At 35.5% G+C, this 21331-nt stretch overlaps 1 protein-coding gene and 1 long non-coding RNA gene across 8 annotated transcripts in view; one reads left to right on the top strand and one right to left on the bottom strand.

Annotated features, from left to right (window-relative positions):
- The window catches only part of LOC139804339 (uncharacterized), a 63761-nt gene extending 43108 nt beyond the window's left edge, over positions 1 to 20653 (top strand). The window contains exons 4-5 of the long non-coding RNA XR_011729344.1: positions 13959 to 14037; positions 20369 to 20653. This is a non-coding gene — a long non-coding RNA (uncharacterized lncRNA). The remainder of the gene's footprint in view (positions 1 to 13958; positions 14038 to 20368) is intronic.
- The window catches only part of MRTFB (myocardin related transcription factor B), a 69680-nt gene that overhangs the window by 16938 nt on the left and 31411 nt on the right, over positions 1 to 21331 (bottom strand). For 5 of the 7 annotated variants that reach the window (XM_071761505.1, XM_071761502.1, XM_071761504.1 and 2 more), the window contains 7 exons: positions 11190 to 11255; positions 8753 to 8808; positions 8136 to 8211; positions 7658 to 7819; positions 6930 to 7114; positions 1653 to 1793; positions 218 to 465 (listed from right to left, as the gene is read on the bottom strand). In XM_071761505.1, coding sequence (XP_071617606.1) covers positions 218 to 465; positions 1653 to 1793; positions 6930 to 7114; positions 7658 to 7819; positions 8136 to 8211; positions 8753 to 8808; positions 11190 to 11255 — 934 coding nt within the window. The remainder of the gene's footprint in view (positions 1 to 217; positions 466 to 1652; positions 1794 to 6929; positions 7115 to 7657; positions 7820 to 8135; positions 8212 to 8752; positions 8809 to 11189; positions 11256 to 21331) is intronic. The other 2 variants (XM_071761503.1, XM_071761508.1) reach the window with 1 other exon arrangement.

Below are 21331 nucleotides of genomic sequence, written 5' to 3'. Positions count from 1 at the left end.
TAGAACCACCTAAAGGCTTATCAGACTTCAGGAGTATTTTAACAAGAGAACCACCTCATCACCTTGTTAAATGAGGCAAGTAATGCCCGCAGAGACACACATTGCCATTTATGTTTTCTTGAGTTCCAACCATCTCATAAAACATGTTTACTTCTAAAGCACTAGGTCTATAATAGATGTATGTATCTTTTCTTTAAAGGACACATGCTTCACGTACTTCAGTGGTGCAGGTAGAATTGTCTGGTAGTTGTAGTGTTGTTGCTGTTGGCTCAGGATCTGCAGCTGCAAAAACAGTTGCTGCTGTTGTAGCAGACGAGCATAGTTGGAGTCCATCTGTGGCTCATTTTTCTCACCTTTCTGATCAGGTGGAATATATTGATGATACTTCAATTTTTTCACTCTTGGTTTAGGTTCTTTACATTTCTTGCTCCGATGCTTATCATTTGGGTTCTTTGGGTGGGTTTGCTGTTCATGGATTAAAAAGATTGAAACAATTGTAACAGATACCTCATTTACAAGCAGTTATGCAAGGTGTAAGGATAAGACACACGGGAGTGCATTTATTGCACAGAGTTGCTGAATACAATTATATGTGTAAACCTGCCAAAAAGGATCAATTACTATCCTTGAAAAGTCAACATACTCCATCTGGCTTAGACTGTGCACAAGAAGGGACCATCAAATCACAGTTTCTGAATGTTTTGTTAATAGATGGCACAAATGAAGCTGTGGGATTCAGCTAGCCAGAGCCATCAGCAACACCTGCATATGTGGGAAAACTCTCCTCCTTTACGAGCTCTTTGAAATTACTTAGAGAAAAAAGTTGGAGGCAGTCATACAGTAGGTACCAAAGCAGAAATCATGTGTTGATCCATGCACATTTATTACACAGACAGCCTGTTTTGAGGGATATCTCAATTCATCATTAGGATCCTGCATTAAGCAAGCTGTAATAAGTCCAGTGATGTCACTGGGTATAGCCAAATTTATATTAGAAATTGACTATTAGAGGTCATCCTTGTAAATTTAATCAATAATTAATTACACAGAGTTAGGTAAAAGTCTACATACATACAGTCATTACACAGCTGAAGAACTTTAGCAAAGTTGCTGAAATTAAGTATTGCAGACATTTTCTAACACAACCTCCTCTCTAACTGTATTTGAAAAGGTTTTCCATGCTCTTGGGTTTTCTGCATTAAAGAGTACTGAGCGTGTCCTGATATTCAAATTCAAGGATACAGGAACTTCACTCACACAGTGCATTCTGTTTTTTTATACAACAAATAAACAAAGAAAGTAGTTGTGGGAAAGCAGCAATGCTCTTCACCAGTTTGGTTATTGGTAGACTGTTAATACTGTTGCCTCTGTTCCTATTTAATTATTCTCCATACACAACTAGATTAGAAAAGATTAATTTCACCAATAGGAAGTAGAAACTCCATATTGAAAAAAATCTATTGGTTTTATTTCTTAAAAACTTCCATTGCAATATAATGCGTAATACTGCTGGAAAACTTTGGTCCAGTGTACTGTAAGGACCTCTTGAAATAATAAGTCAGTCCCTACAAGTGTGAATGGTTGATTTTAGCATACAGAAGGTTTCAGTCAACAACCCAGTATGTTCTCTTCAACACCAGATGCCATGTTACCTTTACTAATGTTGGCCCAGGCTTTGCTGCAGATACAGTATTTGTGGTCAGGGTGGCTGTAACAGTAGAACGTGTAACATGCTGTTCAATTGGAGAGGGAGTTTTGAGAAATTCAGGAACTGGAGAGGTTAAAGGTGGATACTAGTATTAAAAAAATATAAGGAAAGAGAAAAACATTAAAACATCCACCATCTGAGTAACTGAAAAAATGCACAAAGGTTATAGCTTACAAAGGTTACAAAGACAAGTTATGACTGTCAAATTCACAAAATATTTTAGGAGGAAAGGCAAAACCAAAACTCTTCCATATACATGTCTAAAAGTGTTCTATAAAGGTGCATTTTGGCACACTTCAAATATAACAAAGAAGATAAACTGCTTTCTTACCTTGACTTCTTAGTTTGCATTTAAATTACTGCATGTGAATGTATCCAAAGTCTTTCTTTACTAAAACAGGTTTTACTTCCAGTTTCACCAAAGCAAACCAGCAATTTTAATATCAATTTTTTTTATATATAATGATAAATATTTTGCCAACATTAACATTTTTCTTAATTAGCATTGTGTTTTTTTCTGCAGTTAAAAAGAATGATAACCAAAAAGGATTTATAACAACATATAAAAAGAGCCCTCAGGAAGGGCTTTGATTTCATAACCTTTACACTGTTTTAATTTGCAGATTTATTTTCTCCTTTAAACATAGATGAAACCAAATAAAAGAGTAACAGGAAAACATTTTCTTTCTCTCTTTCTTAGAAATCATAAAAAAGAGCTGTAAGGACCTTCAGAAGTGACCTCATCCATTCAAGTCAGGAACATTTTACTTAAACTGCTCCTGCCATGTATTTCTCTCTGGTTGGTAGCCCAGAATCAGATAACTAATTGATGCCAGTTCTTAATGTTATAGTTGCAAAATTCTTCTAGAACTGACAGCAGAGGTACTTTTGCTCATGGCATAAGGATAAAAAAAGAAACCTTCTCTTCAAGGTAGTCAGTCAAAAAGAAAAGGTTATGTCAAATCAATTTACTTTCTTGTTAGTGCTACCAAGTTTCATATATGAAGGCTTCTAGAACAAAAAAATACAGATTTTAGAATGTAACTGATTTCTATACATTTACATCTAACCACAGTAAATTGTTCAAGTAGAATTTTATTAATTCTATGGAAGAAGAGATAAGGGTTAAAAATAATGAAAGGAAGAATGGAATGCATTGTTAACAACTGCTAGCAGAGGTACCACCATTTGTTACTACACTGCTGGAAGCAACATTAAAATTTGACCCTAGACAATCTACATGTATACTGAAGCAGCCTACTGAAGTTACAGAGAACAAGGCTTTATTCTTATAGAATTGAGGCTTTCACTATTTTATGTCAGGTCAAGAATCTTGTGTATATAAGAACAGGTTTACTGTCTAAACTAGTACTGTCAGAAAAGCCTCTCTTTGATTAAGGTCAAACATCAATATAGAAAAATGAACCTTGTTTCAGAATGATCACCCAGCAGCTGAGCAGATGTATTTTGAAATGAAAGCTCTCTATAGTATTCTCATGGCAGCCACACCTCTGACTGTGCCAGGAGGTGTATTTCTTCTCTATTTGACTGCCAGCATAATTATATCACTGTGCAGGCACAGTCTAGTAGCCCAAACTTTACTGTATTTGTTCCCTTGCTATTTCATCATGTGTGTAATTTCTTCTATAAACTTAACTAAATTCCATATAGGCTTAGGACGTTTTTATTATTATTCTTTCCCTGGCACCACTAGGCTGACCAGAAAATTCCCAACTGGTTTCCTATATAATAACCAAACTTAACTGAGCTTAACTTCATCATATCCACTTTTCTTCTGTGCTGAAATTCCTGACTTAAAATGTATTTCCTTCTATGGTGAATATCCCTGTGATGGGATATAGACTCTGTATATAAACAGATCTCAGCCTTTTTTTCCCTAGCTACACCAATGAATTATTATTCTTTTTCATAAAGCAGACTTTTCATTCTCTGATCATCCTTTCCTGTTTGTGTTACAGTTTGCATTAGTCTTTCTTGGCTATAATAAACTGAAAATGCATAGGATATTCCAAATGGGGCCTCACTGGATTCTTAAGAGTGGCATTAGCACTGCTACTGCAATTCCCCTGCTGTGTATTTTTCTTTTTAAGAACTATTGCACTCTATTGAAATAACATTCCTCTCCTGAAAGCCAACTCAACCAGTTCTTTCTGCACACTGGCAAGTCAACTCTGCTGACTATGCCTTCCAACTTTTGTTATGTGACTCATTCTTATGTCAAGGTGGTTCATGGTAACATGAAACTGAATGTCCCCAGATCAACTCCCACAGAGCACAATTACCAGCTTCCTTTCAACCCAATACTTCACTCTTTGTGTCTTATCTCTGCTGATCTCTTATCTTCTCCAGTTCTGCTGCTGTTTAAGCTCATACAGTATAAAATCCAGACAGATGAGATTAATTGTATTTTCATTAAAAAAACAATTAGATCATGTAGTACAATATTCCTTTTATAAAAGCCTATCCGTTCCCCTTCTGCTCCTTTCAGTAAATATTATTTTTCTTCAGAATACATTGTAAAGCCAGGCATTCTAGTTGAGTCAGATGGGTACTTCTCCCTAATTAATTTTTTCCTGTGCTCATCTGTTCTTGCATGAGATTGTACCAAAAAGGACTTAAATTACTTTGCTAAAAATGTTTGGTACATATCTTACAACTTTATGTCCAGGTTCTTTTGTCTTTCTGGGATGGCATTTATCAAGGTGCCAGTCTGGATGCACTAAGCTCTCCTAACTTTTGATTAAATTATAATAATTTTCTCTTCTACCGCTCTATTTCTTTTAAACATTTTTCTGCACCACCAACAGTGAGTTGCCAGCAGGTAACTGTAGCTACCTTGCCCTAACCTGGAATCTAAACTGCACATACAGTATTTTTTACCCTTCTGTATTGGATCTATCTAGAGGAAAAGCTCATGATAGTGCTTTTGTCCCAAAACTGCAAGATTAAATATTCACTACAGTGAATATACTAAGAAAACACTCGTCTTCTGTCTCATCAAGCAAAATATTTCAGCTGTTTAATGTCTTCAGAATTGTGACCACCACAATTCGATCTTTTTTGAGTGGAGTAGTTGAAATACCTAATCCTTACCAGATGCAAATACATGAGGTTAAAGCAAGTTTTAGGTCATCAGTCAGCAAGAGCTGAAGGTTCTGAAAATATGTTACATCCTCTGAGGCCTGGGAATGTATAGAGGAGGAAGCCTTGAAAAGAACTATGCACTCCACTGTTTTCAAAACAGTCTTTGTATTTTATATTAAAAAAAAAACCAGAAAATTTTGCAGAGGAAATTAAAAAAATTAAAGAGCAATTTTTCAGACACATCTCCTGTAGAGACACGGTGTGCTTTGATTATTTCAAAAGGAACAAGGTAAGCATCTGTTTATTCTGCAGAAGAGCAAATTCACATTTTCTGTGCACAGAAGTGGCTATAACATGTTAAGAAATCCATAAGCAAAGGACTGAAGTTCTGTCTGAATTGCTTTCTCAATCAAACTCAAGTGCTGTGTTATTTTGTTGCAGCAATCACATATTTATCTTATGCTTCCTATTTGAACAGCTTTTGGCATGTATTGCTTGAAGTATTTTTAACTCTCCATTGGGAACTTAGCTCTTTACTTAGGAATCTAATTTCTTGTGATTTATTTTCAATTTATTGAACACAGATTACATTCTCTCTACATGAAACACAATTCACATATTAATCTTTATGTTAGGGAACAATGAAATAAAATTGATGCCGTATTTTGTGTCCAACAATGTTTTTGCAATCCTTTTTCTATCCACTAAAGGCAAAATTTTGTTACTCTTCAACGAAAAACACAAATGAATGCTTTCTCTAGGCAAGAACTCAGAACTTAAGCACAGGATGTCATTTACCTAGCTTTGTCTGTCTCAAATGAATGAGCTGTTCATGAGTGGAGATGAGTACTGTTGAATCTGGCTAGTTTGGAGTTTGCAGGCTGTTCAAGTTAGTTGCCATCAGACAAGGTATGATGACTTTGTTTGCCTTTCCTTCCACTGAGGCCTTAATTTGGGTCTCTTTCTCTACCCAGAGAAAAAGTTCCAGGAAATATGCAGAAATCTAGTCAATTGCAAATGAGCTAAAAGTTAGTGAATTTACAATTACTATGATGGAAAACATAATGAACAATCTATTTAAGCTGAACATAGTAATCTTGAAATAAATACTTATCTCATTAATGAACAAACTTCATGATTAACTTAAAGGTGAAGATGTAGACCTGTGAAGCAATTGCTGTACATATTCTAGGAAGCATCCAGATAACTGTATAATCATGCACATAACCCTGTGCTTTCTTTATCTTATATAAAGAAGACAGAATAATTTAATTTGTAGCATATGGTGTTTGTTTTATAATTGTTTTAGCAAATTACTTTACATTATCATTTCTATAATGTGTTAAAGATGGGGTAGGAAATGTTACTGACCATTTCAAATCACAAAATTAAATTGTTTAACGAAGAGTACTCTTTTAAAAGAGTCTGCAGCTCTTAGGAAAAGAGTCAAGTGTTTTCATCAAATCTGCTGTTCATCAAATTTGCTGTTCTTCAAATCCTCAGGTATTTAAATGCTCTGCTATAAAGACATTTTATCTGCCATGGCAGACTTAATTACTTTCATTTATTTGTAAGCAACTCGAAATAATACTAAAAACCTCATTAAAAAAAATAATAGTCACTTGTATTGCTTAAATAGTAAATGCCTTAGAGACTATTTTAAAACTAGAGGAGAGAAAATTAAGTGGGGAAACCTTATTCTGTTATGGAATTTTCTGGAAATAATGGAACTGATGTCAACTGATGTTGCTTCAGCTAAGTTTAATTCTAATTGGGTGTCAAGACCTTGATCAGAATAAGACAGACATAATGTAATCAGTGACAGTTGGAGTAAACAATGGATGTGACTTTTTAAACAACTGGGAAAATTGTAGATCTTCTGCAGGCCATAATGAATTTCAGTGAATTTATGTCTTTACTACAATCTATAGGAATTTAATAATTGCCAGCAGCTAAGCTAGGGTTCTAGTCTATACACTCCCAAACAGAAAATGAGACAGAAAAATTATTTCAACAGCAAAAGTGTTAATTCCTTGTGGACTATGCCCCAATACTATATTGCCGGGCTGAAAAAAACATACTGTGAAAATTTTGTTTCAAAATTAAAAAACTGTACCTGTGTTGATGTAGCAGCATTTGGTGTTACTGGTGATGGTGAGTCGTTTGCTTTTGGCTCACCAGGGGAAGCTGCTGAACCCTGGGATTCTTGGCTGGCTGGCTGATCTGGTGATAAAGCATCACTGCTGTCTTCATCAAATGAATAATCATCCAAAGCTTGAGGATAATTCTCTTGTCCAACTGCTAGAATGTTTACAAACAAACAAGAAGAATTTTAATTACACAAATTAAATATAGATATTGGTGGCAGAATTATCTAGTTACTAGAAAAATATCAGTTTTCAGCACAGTGTAAATGTACAGTACTTAAGTATTTACTGTGGTATTAATATAATGACAGCCATATTAAATCACAATCAAGGAATCGATAACACAAAGTGCACAGCAGAAGTTGTTTTAATAGGAGATGAAAAGGTATGTTCAATATATGTGGAGTACACAGACACCCATGACAAATAGAGTCAAATATGTTTGATTATTTTGTAATAATTTTTATTAAGAAAGAAGTCTTTTCAAACGTTGTATTATATCTAATTCCAGCTTAGTTTCAAATAAAAATAGGACAACTTTAGTGAAATTATAACAGAGTTTAGGCTTCAGAAGCTGGTAGAATAAGTAATAATAACCTTTGAGTATGTTTCATCTAATGAACTCTACCCTCAAGAATTAAATTATTATTTTTCACAATACTATATAGGTAACAGACGCTGTGGGACTCGTACTTGCCTATAATAGCCTCTTTAACACTGGAATCTACAGGAAGGATATTTTTTTCTACCAGTTCCATAGGGCCAGGCCTCTGAGCAATCTTCTCATTCAGATCATCGGCCAACCGAGCTCTCTTCAGTTTCATCTGAGTGGCTTGCAGTGAGGGCTCTGCAAAGGTCTCTAGAAAGATATATTGATTTAAATACTCTGTTCCTTCTTTTCCCCAATTTCATGACAAAAAATACTGTCTCATTTTTGCAATAACCATTCCCCTTTTATCAAAGCAGGCAAGTAGTATTCTGGAAAATCTCAATAAGCAAAAATCAGATGCTATGAGTTGTTTATCCTTATTATCATGTTTTTCTAGAAATAACATTCTCTTTTTAACAGCAGTAATATTTTTGGTTAACATTTGCATAATGTCTCAGAAAAGTGAGAGCTTAACAGAAGTTGCCCCTGATAGCAGCTTAAAAGTTCCATGGAGCTGGGTACATACCTTCGAGGATGTGCATTCTGACCAGCTCAGACCGGTCTGGCCGGCTGCGAATCTTGTGCTTCAAAAAATTTTCAGTCTTGAAAGAAATGAGGAAATGGCATTAACTACTGTTTACTGGAACAGTCCAAGTAGTTTGATAAAGCACTAATAGCTGAATCAATGAATATTTGCATTTGCATTCAAGTAAGTGGACACTGCTGTTAGAACACTGGCAGCAGGGGGTTGTTCTGCTTTGTTCCATTTTCCTATCAGTTAAGCAGTGCTAATGAATTTCCATCTTCCCCAAACAAGTTGGTAATATTTCTGGATTTGATCCCCTACCACCACACAAAATAATAATGTAGTTTTTCTACAGAAATCTACCCAATTATCCTATACTTGGTGGGGGTAGTTGTGTATTACATAGACCATGAGTTTAATCCCCCACCTTGATATGTGAAAGATTAGGAAAGTTCCTCTCAGATTTGACACCAATGTTTTATGTGAATGGATTCTTCCAACACAAAAGCACATGGTGTTACTGTAATGACAATACTTTTTTTTTCATATATTCAGAGAATTTAGTATGACATACTCCTGCATATCCATTTTCAGATATTAATAACAAAGGAGTTTACCCTGGCTCGCTCCAGGCTCTTGATCTGCTCATGGAATGCAGCTGGACTTTTCAAAGCTGTGGAGGAGAGTAAGAGTTAAATTGACAGGAAGTGACCTCCAAAAGAAGTATCCCCATCAGGATGTGCAGATGGGTGTTTAACACCATCTCAGAGTTGTGTTTGCATCTTGCTAGACTTACATTGGACTCATGCTAGTAATACTTACTTTTGTGAGCAGATATTCACTTATATTCACAGATACAAGCAACATTCCTATACAGAATACTTGAACTACTTTATTTTAACAGGTATTACCATAAAAAGTTAACTTTTTCACTATGTACACAGGGGCCTATTTACCAAAACAGTTCCATAGTCTGTAATATAAGGTGCAAAATGCCAAAATACCATTTCGTTTATTCCACTGTATTTACTACCTGTCTATACCTCAATACTTGCAGTTACTGGACTGTCCCTTAATAACTATTTGTGCTGATTTTTAAAAAAATGTGTAAAAGCCCCAGATGTTCAGATTAGAAAACTGAATGATGGCCAGCTGCTAAATAGCCCAAACCAGTAAAAACTGCTAGTCAGCTAGAAATAATATGCATTGGGGAGGGCTTCATGCAAATTGGACTGTTGAAAGGAAGTGGAATGTCAGCAGGCATGATCCATCTCACTGGCCACACTTTTGACAGATAAAAAGACACTGCAAAACAAAATCTTGAATGCTTTTTGACAGTTTAGAAGTTTTTTTCCCCCAATTTTCACTCAAAAAGAAACAAATCATTCTGTTCCTAAAGATAATCAACACTGGAGATCTGGGAAGGTAAAGATGCTGTAGCAAAGTAATCTGAAATCTGCTATACAGGAAGAGATAAGCTTTAATGCAGCGTGCCTTCAAGCCAGAATTCATCAATGTACTCTGGGCTATTTACAATAACTGGACATAATTTTGGTATGTTGTCCATGACTGGAGTTTTTGTTTATGTTAAGAAATCACTTTTCACAGTTGAATCTTTTGACAGGTTGGTCCTATTATCTTGAGCCCATTCTCATCCCACACTATCCACAAGCTTCTCCGTGTTTTCTGAGCACCCCTCACTCTGAGGCCAGGCTGATTTCCCCAACAAGTTAGATGTTATACTAAATAATCAGCATAGTCAACAGGAGCCCAAGTGGAGGAATGCCAAAACATGACTAAGGAAAGAGTTAACTGCAGCTGAATTCTAGGCCACTTAATACCCGGATACAGGAGGACTCTCCTGTGATTCCTAAATTGCTTTTAGGTATCCTAACTGCTGCTGCTGAAATTACCATCATCTCTAACAGACTGAATCAATAAAGGAGAAAATGGACTCTGGCAATAAAGTGCAATTGCATAAAGCATGCCAATTACTTACTTTCAAAATACAAGTGCTACGAGATCAGACATACAAATATAACAAATGCCCAAATTTACAAACATTAATGACTTGTCAAACACAATAATCTGTAATTAAATTCCAGTCATAGAACAGAGTAAGAGACAAAAATGTTTACTGAAGAACTGATAACTTTTTGCATAGCTGCTAAGGATGACAAAGAGACAGACTAAAGAGTCTGCAGCTCAACATTACAGAATCCTGAAATGATGAAAACATCCCCAGCTGTATTTATGAACTCGGTGCCTTTACTGCTTTGGTGAGACACTTCACACTAAGGTGATCAGCAGCATCTCCACTCTTCCAAAGAGCATCAAAAGGCATTAATTGAATTTTTACCACTATATAATCTTTGTTTTGGAATAGAATACAAAATAGACAATTTGCCAGATACAAGTTGATCAGGAGCTTCTGGCAACTGGAAAAAAATGTTCTAAAGCAAAGAGAGTTTTCTAAAAAACAACCCACAAAGCCACTTCCCATATTCTTGGAAACATTCAGAAAAGCCTAGGCCCAGAAACATCTTCCTTAGGTTATACAGTCCAGTGTATGACTCCCAGCCTCATCCACTGCCCCAAGTCCTGTAACATCACAGCCACCATCATGAAGACTTGACACAGAAGACACATCTGTTGGTGCACAAGGCACAGCTTCTACACGGCCTTAGTTTTTGTTTGGCAGCCCTTGCCATCCAGCTTTTAAAGTACTGGTAGCTTTGTTATTGATACCCACTCCTTTATTTACTTCACTTTATTTCATAAAATTATTCAGAAGTTACAAAGTGAAAATAAAGGAGAATCAGACAATGTCTGCAAAACCTCGTGTTTTCCTCACAACGATGATTTTAACTGAAACATTAGGTATGATGGATTTACTTCACACTCACCTTGCCAAAAGGATCCCACAAGTTGTTTCAAATAACAAGTTATTTTTAATAATTCTCACAGAAATATGTATCATGGTTGTTTTATATATTCAGTTAATAATTAATACAGAATAGTAATACAGATTACTGGAAATAACACAAGTCTTACGTGGCATGATGCCCTGGTCCACCAGCTGTTCTCGTGTTCGTCTTTGTTGTAGCCTCAGTTGAAGCACTGACAAAAGAAAACAATCATTCAGCCATATGTAAGCATACAAGCAGTCAAGATACAGAAAGTACAAAAAAACCCCAGCATTCAATGATAACAAGTATTTCTACTTTAGAAGTATTTTTTCTGTAAGTATTCAGACTTGATACCTTGATACTTGACACCTGTCACTAAGGCTGAACTGCTATTAACAAAGCTTAGAGCCATTAGTTCCAATCCCTATTTGCAGCACTTTGTTAATTTTTGGTCACATGTGATAAAGGGACAGAATTTCAATACATACAACAACTTTTTCTGTCACCTAGGCCTCATAAGACATATATTAAGTATACATCTAAATCTAGGGATTTTTTTTCTCCTTTTTACACTATATATCATAAACAGCAACATGTAATGATTATATAACTTCTACAAGTCTTAAACCAATCTTACAAGACTGCACTATGCTGAAATAGACATTATCCTTGCAGAGCATTTTAGAAGAAAAGCTCTGTGGGTTTGGTTCATTGCTTTTCCTTCAGATTTTTTTCTTTTTAAAGTATAAATGCTTATTGTACATTTAAATAAATCTTGTTAAAACACAAGACACTGAAGAGAACCCAGATTTTACCTGGTTTATTTGAAAACACCAAAAAAGTGATACAATCAGGAACAAATATGCTCTCTCCAAGCATCAGAAATTCAGTTTTTCTGATTGAGATACGTATTATCATAATTATTTCAAGGACCAAATAAATCTAATACTGTCAAATTTGGAAAAACTGTTTACAGTTTCAAAGATAACTTCTTATGTTTGGTTACATTTAATAAAATGTACAAAGGTTCTCATTGTTACCATAAGAATAGCCAATGTGACTTATATTGAATACTATACCGGGAACTGCACAAAACCTGAGGGGGGGATAGGCATAAAGGCCTTGTACTTTCAAAGATTAGGGATTTTGCCTAAATGTTTCCAGAACAAAAAACCAAAAAACAACAACAAAAAAAGGAAGAAAAAAAAGTAGTTGCTCATTTTTTCTTTTGTTCCCTTCCATTTGTTTCTTTATCAGTTTGACATAGTGCTTCATCGTTTTCTCTGACACATACAGCCATTAGTCTGATGTGAAATTTTGAACATGAGGTGGTGAAGATGCTTGGTTAAGAAAAAAGTACAATCAGGCTGGCATATTTACATTGTTAAATTCTGCCTTGATAACTTACCCTGGATGTATGATTATGACATTCTGTTCCCATTGTGTTTCATAAGGAAGCAAAACAAACTAATGCATTGTCCAAAACATCAAAATAAATGTAAGTTCTAAAAAATTAGACTAAGGACAAAGTTAATTGTTTCCAGAATTTAAAAGGAACCAGCTCACTTCCTGTTCTGCTGTACAGGAAGGATACTCCTCTGGCTAAAGCATTAAGACCGGGAATAGCAAGTCCTGAAAACAAGGACATTATTTTCTTGTGTCACACAAACACTGAGAATTTAAATACAAACACTGCAGAGCTGTGGTACACCAGTTTTGTTCAGACTTCATTGTGCCGTTAGACAAGAATTACAAAGGACAGAGATAGGAGAACGCAAAAGAACAACAGTAATATGTAAATTGATGGGAAGTCAAAATGCATTGGGTTCCTCTGGAAATGTGAAAATATCTGCATTAAGTAATGAATTGTATTTTCCAAGTAATATTAAATTACTGTAAAAATTTAACTGAAGAATCATTTTATAATAGTTTGAATTATTTACTGATGTGGCTCCAGATAAGCTGTCATCTCTTATGATATCTCTTGCTAGTAGATGCACACTTGAAGCAACTCGGGTGGTATTGGTTGCACAGTCCTTTCAGCAGCACTTCCTAGGTTGGATTTGGCAGCACAGTATAGATAAACACATACTCCCAGTAAGTCGAGAGCCTGGGCAGATAAAATTCTAATCTTTCTGCAGAAAACTGCATGGGTTTTTAAATCCCCTTGGTCTAATCTTCCCCCAAAATGCAGATAAGCAAACACACATTTCTGCAATGGGATATCCATCTTTAAAAATCCACGTTTTATAGAAGTAACTGTGAATTAAAAAAAAAAAATGTATAGGGTAAGGACTTACCCTGTTCCTACAGAAAACTTTACGGAACACACATTTCAGTGGACATGCATGAAGCATATGATATGTTCTGATGTTAGGTTTCTATCCCTGGGGCTACTCCTGAGAATTTCCTGCTGCACTAGCACCAAGTGCTAAGAATTTGATTAACTGATGCAGTGTTTATGGGAATGCAAAAACTTTAATAATGTCTTGTTTTGTATTCTCTTGCTTACAGCTGTAAAAATAAAAAAGCTCAAAGTGAGTCTTAATACTGAACGGGCAGTCCCTTTAAAAATCTTAAATATGTGTATGTATTACTTGTTCAAATGATGTGAGACCATTTATAAAAAGCACAGCAAGACTACTATATTTCAGACCCCATATTGTTGGACTTGAGAATATTAAAACTTGAGTATATTTAAACTTATATTCTCTGCTAAAATGATGCTTCCTAATTTGCAACTAGGATTCCATGGAAAAGGCTGAAGAGCTTGTCTTGCTCTGGGCAGGAATCTCATCCATGCTATTTGGTCCAAATTTATGCCATACTTAAATCAGGCTTTCTTGGAATGCTAAAACACACTGCAATGTCTATCAAATAAAATCAGTTTTAAACACATATCTTTTTATTTCAGGCTAAAGGTCTTCAAGAAAAACAATCTACTCCAACATCAGTTATGCCCAACGTAGAGTTGATACATGTCATCAGATACAGTAAGTAGATCAGAATTTGTATTTTTTTTCAATTCCAGATTTCTTTTTATTTTTCTTTGACAAGTTCGTGGGAAGAAATGGCAGAAAAGCCTCAGACTGCACTTTACCAATAAAAGTAAGCTAAATAACTACTCCAGCACTTCTAATAGTTATTCCCCTGAGTATACTTCAAAAACAGTCTGCCCAAGGTACATATGTATTATATTATGTTAAAAGGTTGAAAAGCTGAAAAAATCTTTTGCTTTTCCAAAGCAAACAAGGTAAAAGTTAGTACTTGTATCTCAGTAAAAGACAAAAGGACATTTTGGTCCCCACAGTGACAAATTAAAAAGCAGAGGTATTTCCAAGGAAGAGATGGTAACATCTGTCCCTGAGTTGAATAGCTACAGCTAGTCAAAGAGGATATTTAGCTTACAAGTCTGTGTGTCAGAACCATGGTCATACTACAGTTAGTGGTGACCTTATATTGTCATTGTAATAAGGTGGACTGAGCTTTACAACTGAGCAGAAACAAGTTACAGACCGACTTGTATCTTTACACTGGAGATGAACCTGAAGTGGGTCTAAAGAAAGGGAACAGGAATGAGGTTTGTGAAAAGCTCAGAAGGAAATGGGGACCCACAAAAACCAGCTCAAAGAGCAGCCAGAAAGATATGGAAGATGGGAGTCATTGAAACTAAATCACAAGTTTTCAGTAAGGAAAATGTGATTAAATTATCTTCAAAGAGAAGAATGAATGATGTGAGAATAGAGAACAGGCTTGGACTTCTGGCAAAAAACTGCTGATACATTTCAGTGAGAAACTCTCTGTAAAATAGAATGCAGGTTGTCTGCAATCTAATATAATTCAATCTAATGCAGAGTTTGCTTATCATATAGACAGAAATCCACATAGCAGGAGATTTCTAGAACAGTCAGTAACACAGAGAAGTAAATCTAAGAGGGATGGATAAGATAGGAGGACATAGCTTACAAAAAAATCAGAACACCATAAAGGCATTAACCAAGTTATCATACTTTACTGTTTGGGAGGGGCTGGGGGGTGAGTTTCTTTATGATAAACAACCATTTACAGACCAACCAATGTGGAATCCAGGGAAGGGAGAATTGAAAAGACATGAAGTACTACAAAGCAAAGTTCCCCATTGGGTGGTGCTTACTCAAATATTCTGTTTTGACAGATGGTTCTTATTGGGGTAAATCACTCAGCTTGTTGCCCGATAGCTTCTCATTTTCACACTTTTAAAATCAGACAGTTACCAACATAACATCTAAAATCATAGAAGATTATCTCCAAAATAAAGGCCCAGAACTGACAACGATTTAGATGTGTTAATAGACTATTAATTTCCCTAATACTGGCCCTCATATTTAAAGTGTAAGTGCAAAAGGAAGGCTATGTTAACACCACTGAGCAAATCTAGTTGCTAAAAGATGGCACAAATATTTTGCACTTCACATTATCTAGCAGGACTCCCCCTTCACACCACTGCAACTCTAAGAAACTGTCTGTGAACTGCTTCTGAATAAAAGCCATGCACAGAGAGGTCAGTTAAACCCCTGTTTTGACTGAGGGGGAAGGGAGAGTATTATTTCTGTATTTTCAAGTCAGTGTATGATTTTAAGATTAACACTTTAAATACCAGGTGAACAGATTCCAAACTTTCTATGTGTTCTATTAAGTTAATAAAATGACAATTATATCTTAGATAGCTTACTTAATACTTACTGTCAAAACCAAAAAGAATAATCCTAAGATAATTCCTAAGATATCCTAAGATATTCCTAAGATAGTAAAAGATAGATTTTTCACCACCGGAAAAACTGAGCACCAGAGGCTGGTGCTCCCACTCTTAGAGCTAGCATACCAGTGTTAGCATACCAGGGAATCAGTTCTTCTACATGCAAGGAAATGGAGATGATGGTTCAAAAAGGATACCTGTCAACTGATGCACTTTATTATTTTGAAACTTATTTATTTGTAACAGTAAATTTTATGAAGCTAATGCTCTCTGTTTGAAAACAGTGAGTGCACGTCAGGTTCACATACGCCATGCCCTGAAGGGGCATAAAGATTAAATGTCTGTTGTCAAAGTTGACCAAGTAATTTCTATTACAAATCTGTAACTTGTATCCTATGGAAAGATGTCTCAAAGCAGTACTATATAATCACAAGCACTGGAATGTAAAGAGGCCAAAAATAAATCGATAGTTGTCCTGCAGGAACAGCACTATCTGCACTGATTGACAAGCTTTCACCACTGCATCTTGTCTTGAAAAAAACCAGAACGCATGCTGTGCACAGTTCCAGCACTAGTATTTCCACATCTAACACAGTTAGTTATATATCTGATTAATGTAAAAATCAAATTTAATTTTTTTCATTTTATAGAAGGTACTATGAAGCAGAAAATAGTTGACATTTAACATTTACACAGGTGAAGCAGACACTAAACCTTTGAGAAGGGCTTCATTAGACAGCACACAGTTTTTTCAAATGACAACAGGAAAAAATGGATACTAGCTACTTAAGCCCTAAAAACTGCAAGTGAAAAGGGGAAAATATAATGTCCAACATTCCTACATACTCCCTTGAAAATTTCCAAGAGCAGTAGAAACTCCAGTGCAGGCTGCTAGGCTGGCTGCCATGGAAACAGACAGTGCTGGAAACAGGGCCGTTTCCTTTAGATTAAAAGCTGTTACACAGCAAGCTCCATTTCTTTCTGCTGGCTTAAAACAGTTTTTATGCAGCCAAGGTCTCTGACATGCTGAGGCTGAGACACAGAGCAGGAGATGTCAACAACAGAGAGTTGCAATGAAGCAATGTTGCAGGAGATGAACTATTGTGAAGTAATTTAAAACTTTTTTGGCATCAGGACTATAACATTAATAAAAATATATGAACAGCAGGGTGACAGTAAAGCAGAGGAGAATATTTTATCTGATGGTAGGCGGACTATACAAGTATCTAAACATCATCTTTGGTTTAGAATTCTAGACAACTTCTACACATGGGGCAAGTTACCAAAATCAAGTATCTAGTACTTAAGTTTGTTGTTACTCCTGGCCATCTGCTTGGACTTAAAAGTTTATATGGCATTTTCTAAACAGCCTAATTTACATTAATATTCCATTATTTATGTTTTGCATTCTCCTGAGTTGTGACTGTTTCTCAACTTTATATGGGGTGTTGTATTCTTATTTATAATTCATTAAATGCATTATTGAGACAAAAATGTCTCTTTTCAACTAATATTTCTTCTGTGCATAAAACAAAAAAATAGCTTGAATGTTGTACCTAATAAGTAAAAGAAAGAGCAGGTGATATGCAAGGTGGACATTTCAGGAAGGTTATGGGACATGGCGGGTAGTTTGCACCTGCCATTACTTATGAGACGTGTCCAAAATCAGAAATCTGGTTAACATAGCATTCATTTCATTAAATGGCACACCAAAAAGGAAGGAATGAGAGGGAAAAGACAGGAAAAATATTTAGCTACCTGTAATTTGTTGAAAGTGATTCTGTGTATGCTGTACAGCATTTTAAAGATAAAATGCATTTAAAATTGTTGTATCACCTCCTCTCAGCCTCAAGATGGTGATACAGTATGTTAAATACTCTCAATTTAAAAATTCATCATTAAGGAAATCAGACATCATCCGAGCGTGAGTAAATGTTTTATTGGGCCCAGTCTTCAAAACTTTCACATCTGCCAGAATATATTTCTTATGAAAAAAAGTAAAAATTAGTCAAAATCCCATATTTATTTTATATACTTTTAATGTTATTTTTTTAATTATTGTATATCTGATTTTTCTGCTAAAAGTGCATTCAAAATAATTAAGAAAAGTGCAACAGCCTCTGATGCGTACTCATTTTCAGCAATTATTCCAGTCATACTTTAATTTCAGCTTAGAAATGTTCTGGATAAATGTAAAGCATGTGAGTGGAAACTACCAAGGGCCATTTCAGATAATTATGTGGACCTCCAAATCCTTTAAATTATATCACTGTGATTTAAAGCTTTTGTCTGTAAGCCAGTAATAGTGTACATATAACTGTTTCCAGAAGTAACATCATCATACTGAAAGTAGAAACTGAAAAGCTAGATGGGAAAGATAGCTAGATGTAAAAACATTTAAAACAAAAATACAAAGCATAACAATATTATCAGTTGAGAATCTTAAACGACTAGGATACAGGACAACCTGTATTGTATCCTATTGCAATGGAATGTGTTGCTTAGAAACAAGCCAGAATATACACAATCCTCCAAACAATTTACTGGAATGTCTGCTGGGATGAATATATATACACACATGTATATTTAAAAAGCAAAATCTGCACTTTTCACCATTCTTGTCATATCTTTAAAATTAGAAAAATCTACCTTGGGTGGAAAGTCTAAATAAACTAAGGCTTACATTACAAGTATTCGGTAAAATTGCTTTTATTACATAAAATACTTCATGTATTTTAACAGTGACTATAATTTTTAAATTTGCAAGTGTTTCTCTGCTTAGAACAGTCTTGGATTTTTTAAAAAATTAATTTGAATTTCCTCAAATATTACTATCAGCCAAGAAGTGTTCTGTCAACAGACTCATAAAATTGGGTTAATATTCTAAATCTACTCCAGACTTCTGTGGTAATTTGGAGCATATTACATTCAATGATTACAGATGATTTCCAGCCAAGCCCTCTCAAAAAGGTTCTACCTCCATTTTCAATGCTTCCCCTGGACACAGTAGACCCAGCAAGCAAAAAACATTCCCACTGAGGTCATCCACCTCACGAGATTACACATTCCTTTAAAACACTGAGGAAGGTGGGTTTATACTAAGGTGCCTGAGTGCAAAGTAGGATGAAAGCAATGGCATTGTGTCAACCCTTCTTTGTAGACAACATCAGATTTCTGCAGATGCTTGCTCAGTGGATGAGTCAGATTGCCTGAAGTGACAGCAAAGCTGCTGCATTAAGAAGGACTTTGCATTAAAAAGGCTGAGGTATATACCTGTTTCACTGGAAAGAAGAAACCTCCAGCATAGCAACAAAACAGACATGAGTTTCAGAACAAGGTTTCATAACTTAATGTGCTCTGAAACAGTATTAACTGGTGAAAAGAAAATGGTCTTTTCCTCCCTCCATCCTCAGCTGCTTCTGTCGTATCAACAGTGGCAAAGATGCAGCCTGTCAGGTCAGTGTTCTGATGTGGCTGCAAATAACACTGTTGAAATAAGCATTCTTCAGTACTACCTCCTCACTTCAGGGTTGCATAATTACTAATGCCAACACAAGGAAGAGCCTGGCAGTAAGCAGGGTAGGGCTGGATGAGAATACACCTACTCTTGGCAGCACAGTCTCAATCCTAAGCCTCTTTAAAACTTTTAAGAAATCTTGCAGTTGCCACAGCAATATTCCTTAGTACTGGTGGTTAGCCACTGCATCCTCTAATTGTATAGAGATTACATACAAAATCAAGTGAATACATTGTGGCCTTGTTTTATGAAAGTATCCAAGCACACGTTCATTATAATGGGATTACAATATATTTATTAACCATTTAAGTGCTACACTGAAGAAAATTTTGCAGAATAAGTGCTAGCTTAATTGTAAAGCATGAAATCATCCCACTGTCATTGAAGAGACTGTTAGGGGTAGATACATAAAGTTAAGCTTAACACAGCCTCACAGGATCAGTGCACGAAGTTTAGAGTGCTTCCTCTATTAACTAAGAAAACAGGAATAATACTTTTTTTTCAGTATTTTTCTCATTATTTGTGTCTCAAGAAACATACTTAATAGATTGCCACTGATAAGGGGTCACAAAAACACCCCCAAACACCACATAACAAAACCAAAGCTTAAAAAAACCTGAAAAACCAACAAAGCAAACAAGCAAACAAACCAAGAAAACCCAACAAAACCCAGCAATCCAACAACAGAATCTTTAAGTCTAACATGGCACTGCAGGAGAGTGGTGGAGATCAGGAGTATCATCAATACTCCACATGCCAGCAATAGCTGGAAATCTGCTAAATAAACAATTTTCATCCAATATTGATTTAATTGCAAGGGAGGAAGGGAAGAAATCCTTCCTAACTAAATCTAGTAATCTATTAACCAGACAGCATGAAGACATTTCCAACAAAAACCTGAGAAATCACGGTTTCCCTCATTTTACCCTGTATCCTGTTCCTAACACACTTACCAGTCTCCAGTTCCTCACAAACCAGTAAAATTTAAAAGCAGCAGAAATCCAGGAAAGAAATTATGTTTCAATGTAGAAAGAAAATTTCCTTCTTGTTTAGTGTTTTATTTTCCTTACAGCAACCTGCAGGCAACTGGTAACTTTGAAGCTTAGGTTAGTATTTGAAAAATACAATGCAAACTGGGATACAATCTCCTTTTAAATCCCACCTGAGACAGGAACACACTGATTTGTTTCACTATTTAATATTGTGTCTTCAAGACTTCTGCATTGTCATACACTCTTGCAGGAGCTCAGCAATCTTCATACTAAAATAATTTAGGATACAAAGCAAGACTTGATACACTTCTCTGTTACAAACCTTCCAATCTGCGGTCTAAATATAATCCTAATTCCTAGTATAAGCATTGTTGATGATACTAACCCTCCTTTCATACTAAGTGTGTGCACAGTGATATCCTGACTTCATTTAAGGCTTTCAACTTCTGTTTTCTAAACATTTTGTCCACTTACTTGACATTAGAAGTCAATGCTAAGCAAGCAATCTCTGAAAAAGCTGTTTAGTAACCACTGTGTGGTTAGCCTCAGAGCCAAAAAGTTTATTTGTTCCTTGCTCACACAAAAGATAATTTTGATAAAACAGATAAAATTGAGAACTTTTTTCACAGGACAGTATGTAACAATAACATAAGAGTTAGGAGGGTAATTAGAGATTTTCCTCCTGTGCTATGGGAAACTATAATGCTATAGGAAACTATAATGTGTATCTTCTAAGAGTATTCATTAGCCTAAGCAAAGAAAAAATTAATCCTTGTAAATTTAACCTTCCAATTCCCTTAATTTTAATTGGCTGAGGACAGTGTCTCCTTAGAGAGAAATAATAAGAGGAAAAGAAAAAGAACTACACCTAACAATTCTCATTAGGTACTCATTGACTCTTTACTGAAATAAGCACATCTCAGAATTTTCACATTTATCAAACCTGTGCAAAATAGATTAAGAAGCATCTTGAGTTACTTAACCTTTAGGTACTTCACCTGGGTTTGCCAACAGAATTACATTTTAATGTTTGCATTTTTAAC

Source organism: Heliangelus exortis, chromosome 17 (assembly GCF_036169615.1).
Source record: "Heliangelus exortis chromosome 17, bHelExo1.hap1, whole genome shotgun sequence".
Taxonomy (NCBI): domain Eukaryota; kingdom Metazoa; phylum Chordata; class Aves; order Apodiformes; family Trochilidae; genus Heliangelus; species Heliangelus exortis.
The sequence above is the reverse complement of the archived record's forward strand: the minus strand, read 5'-3'. Positions and strand labels throughout refer to the sequence as shown.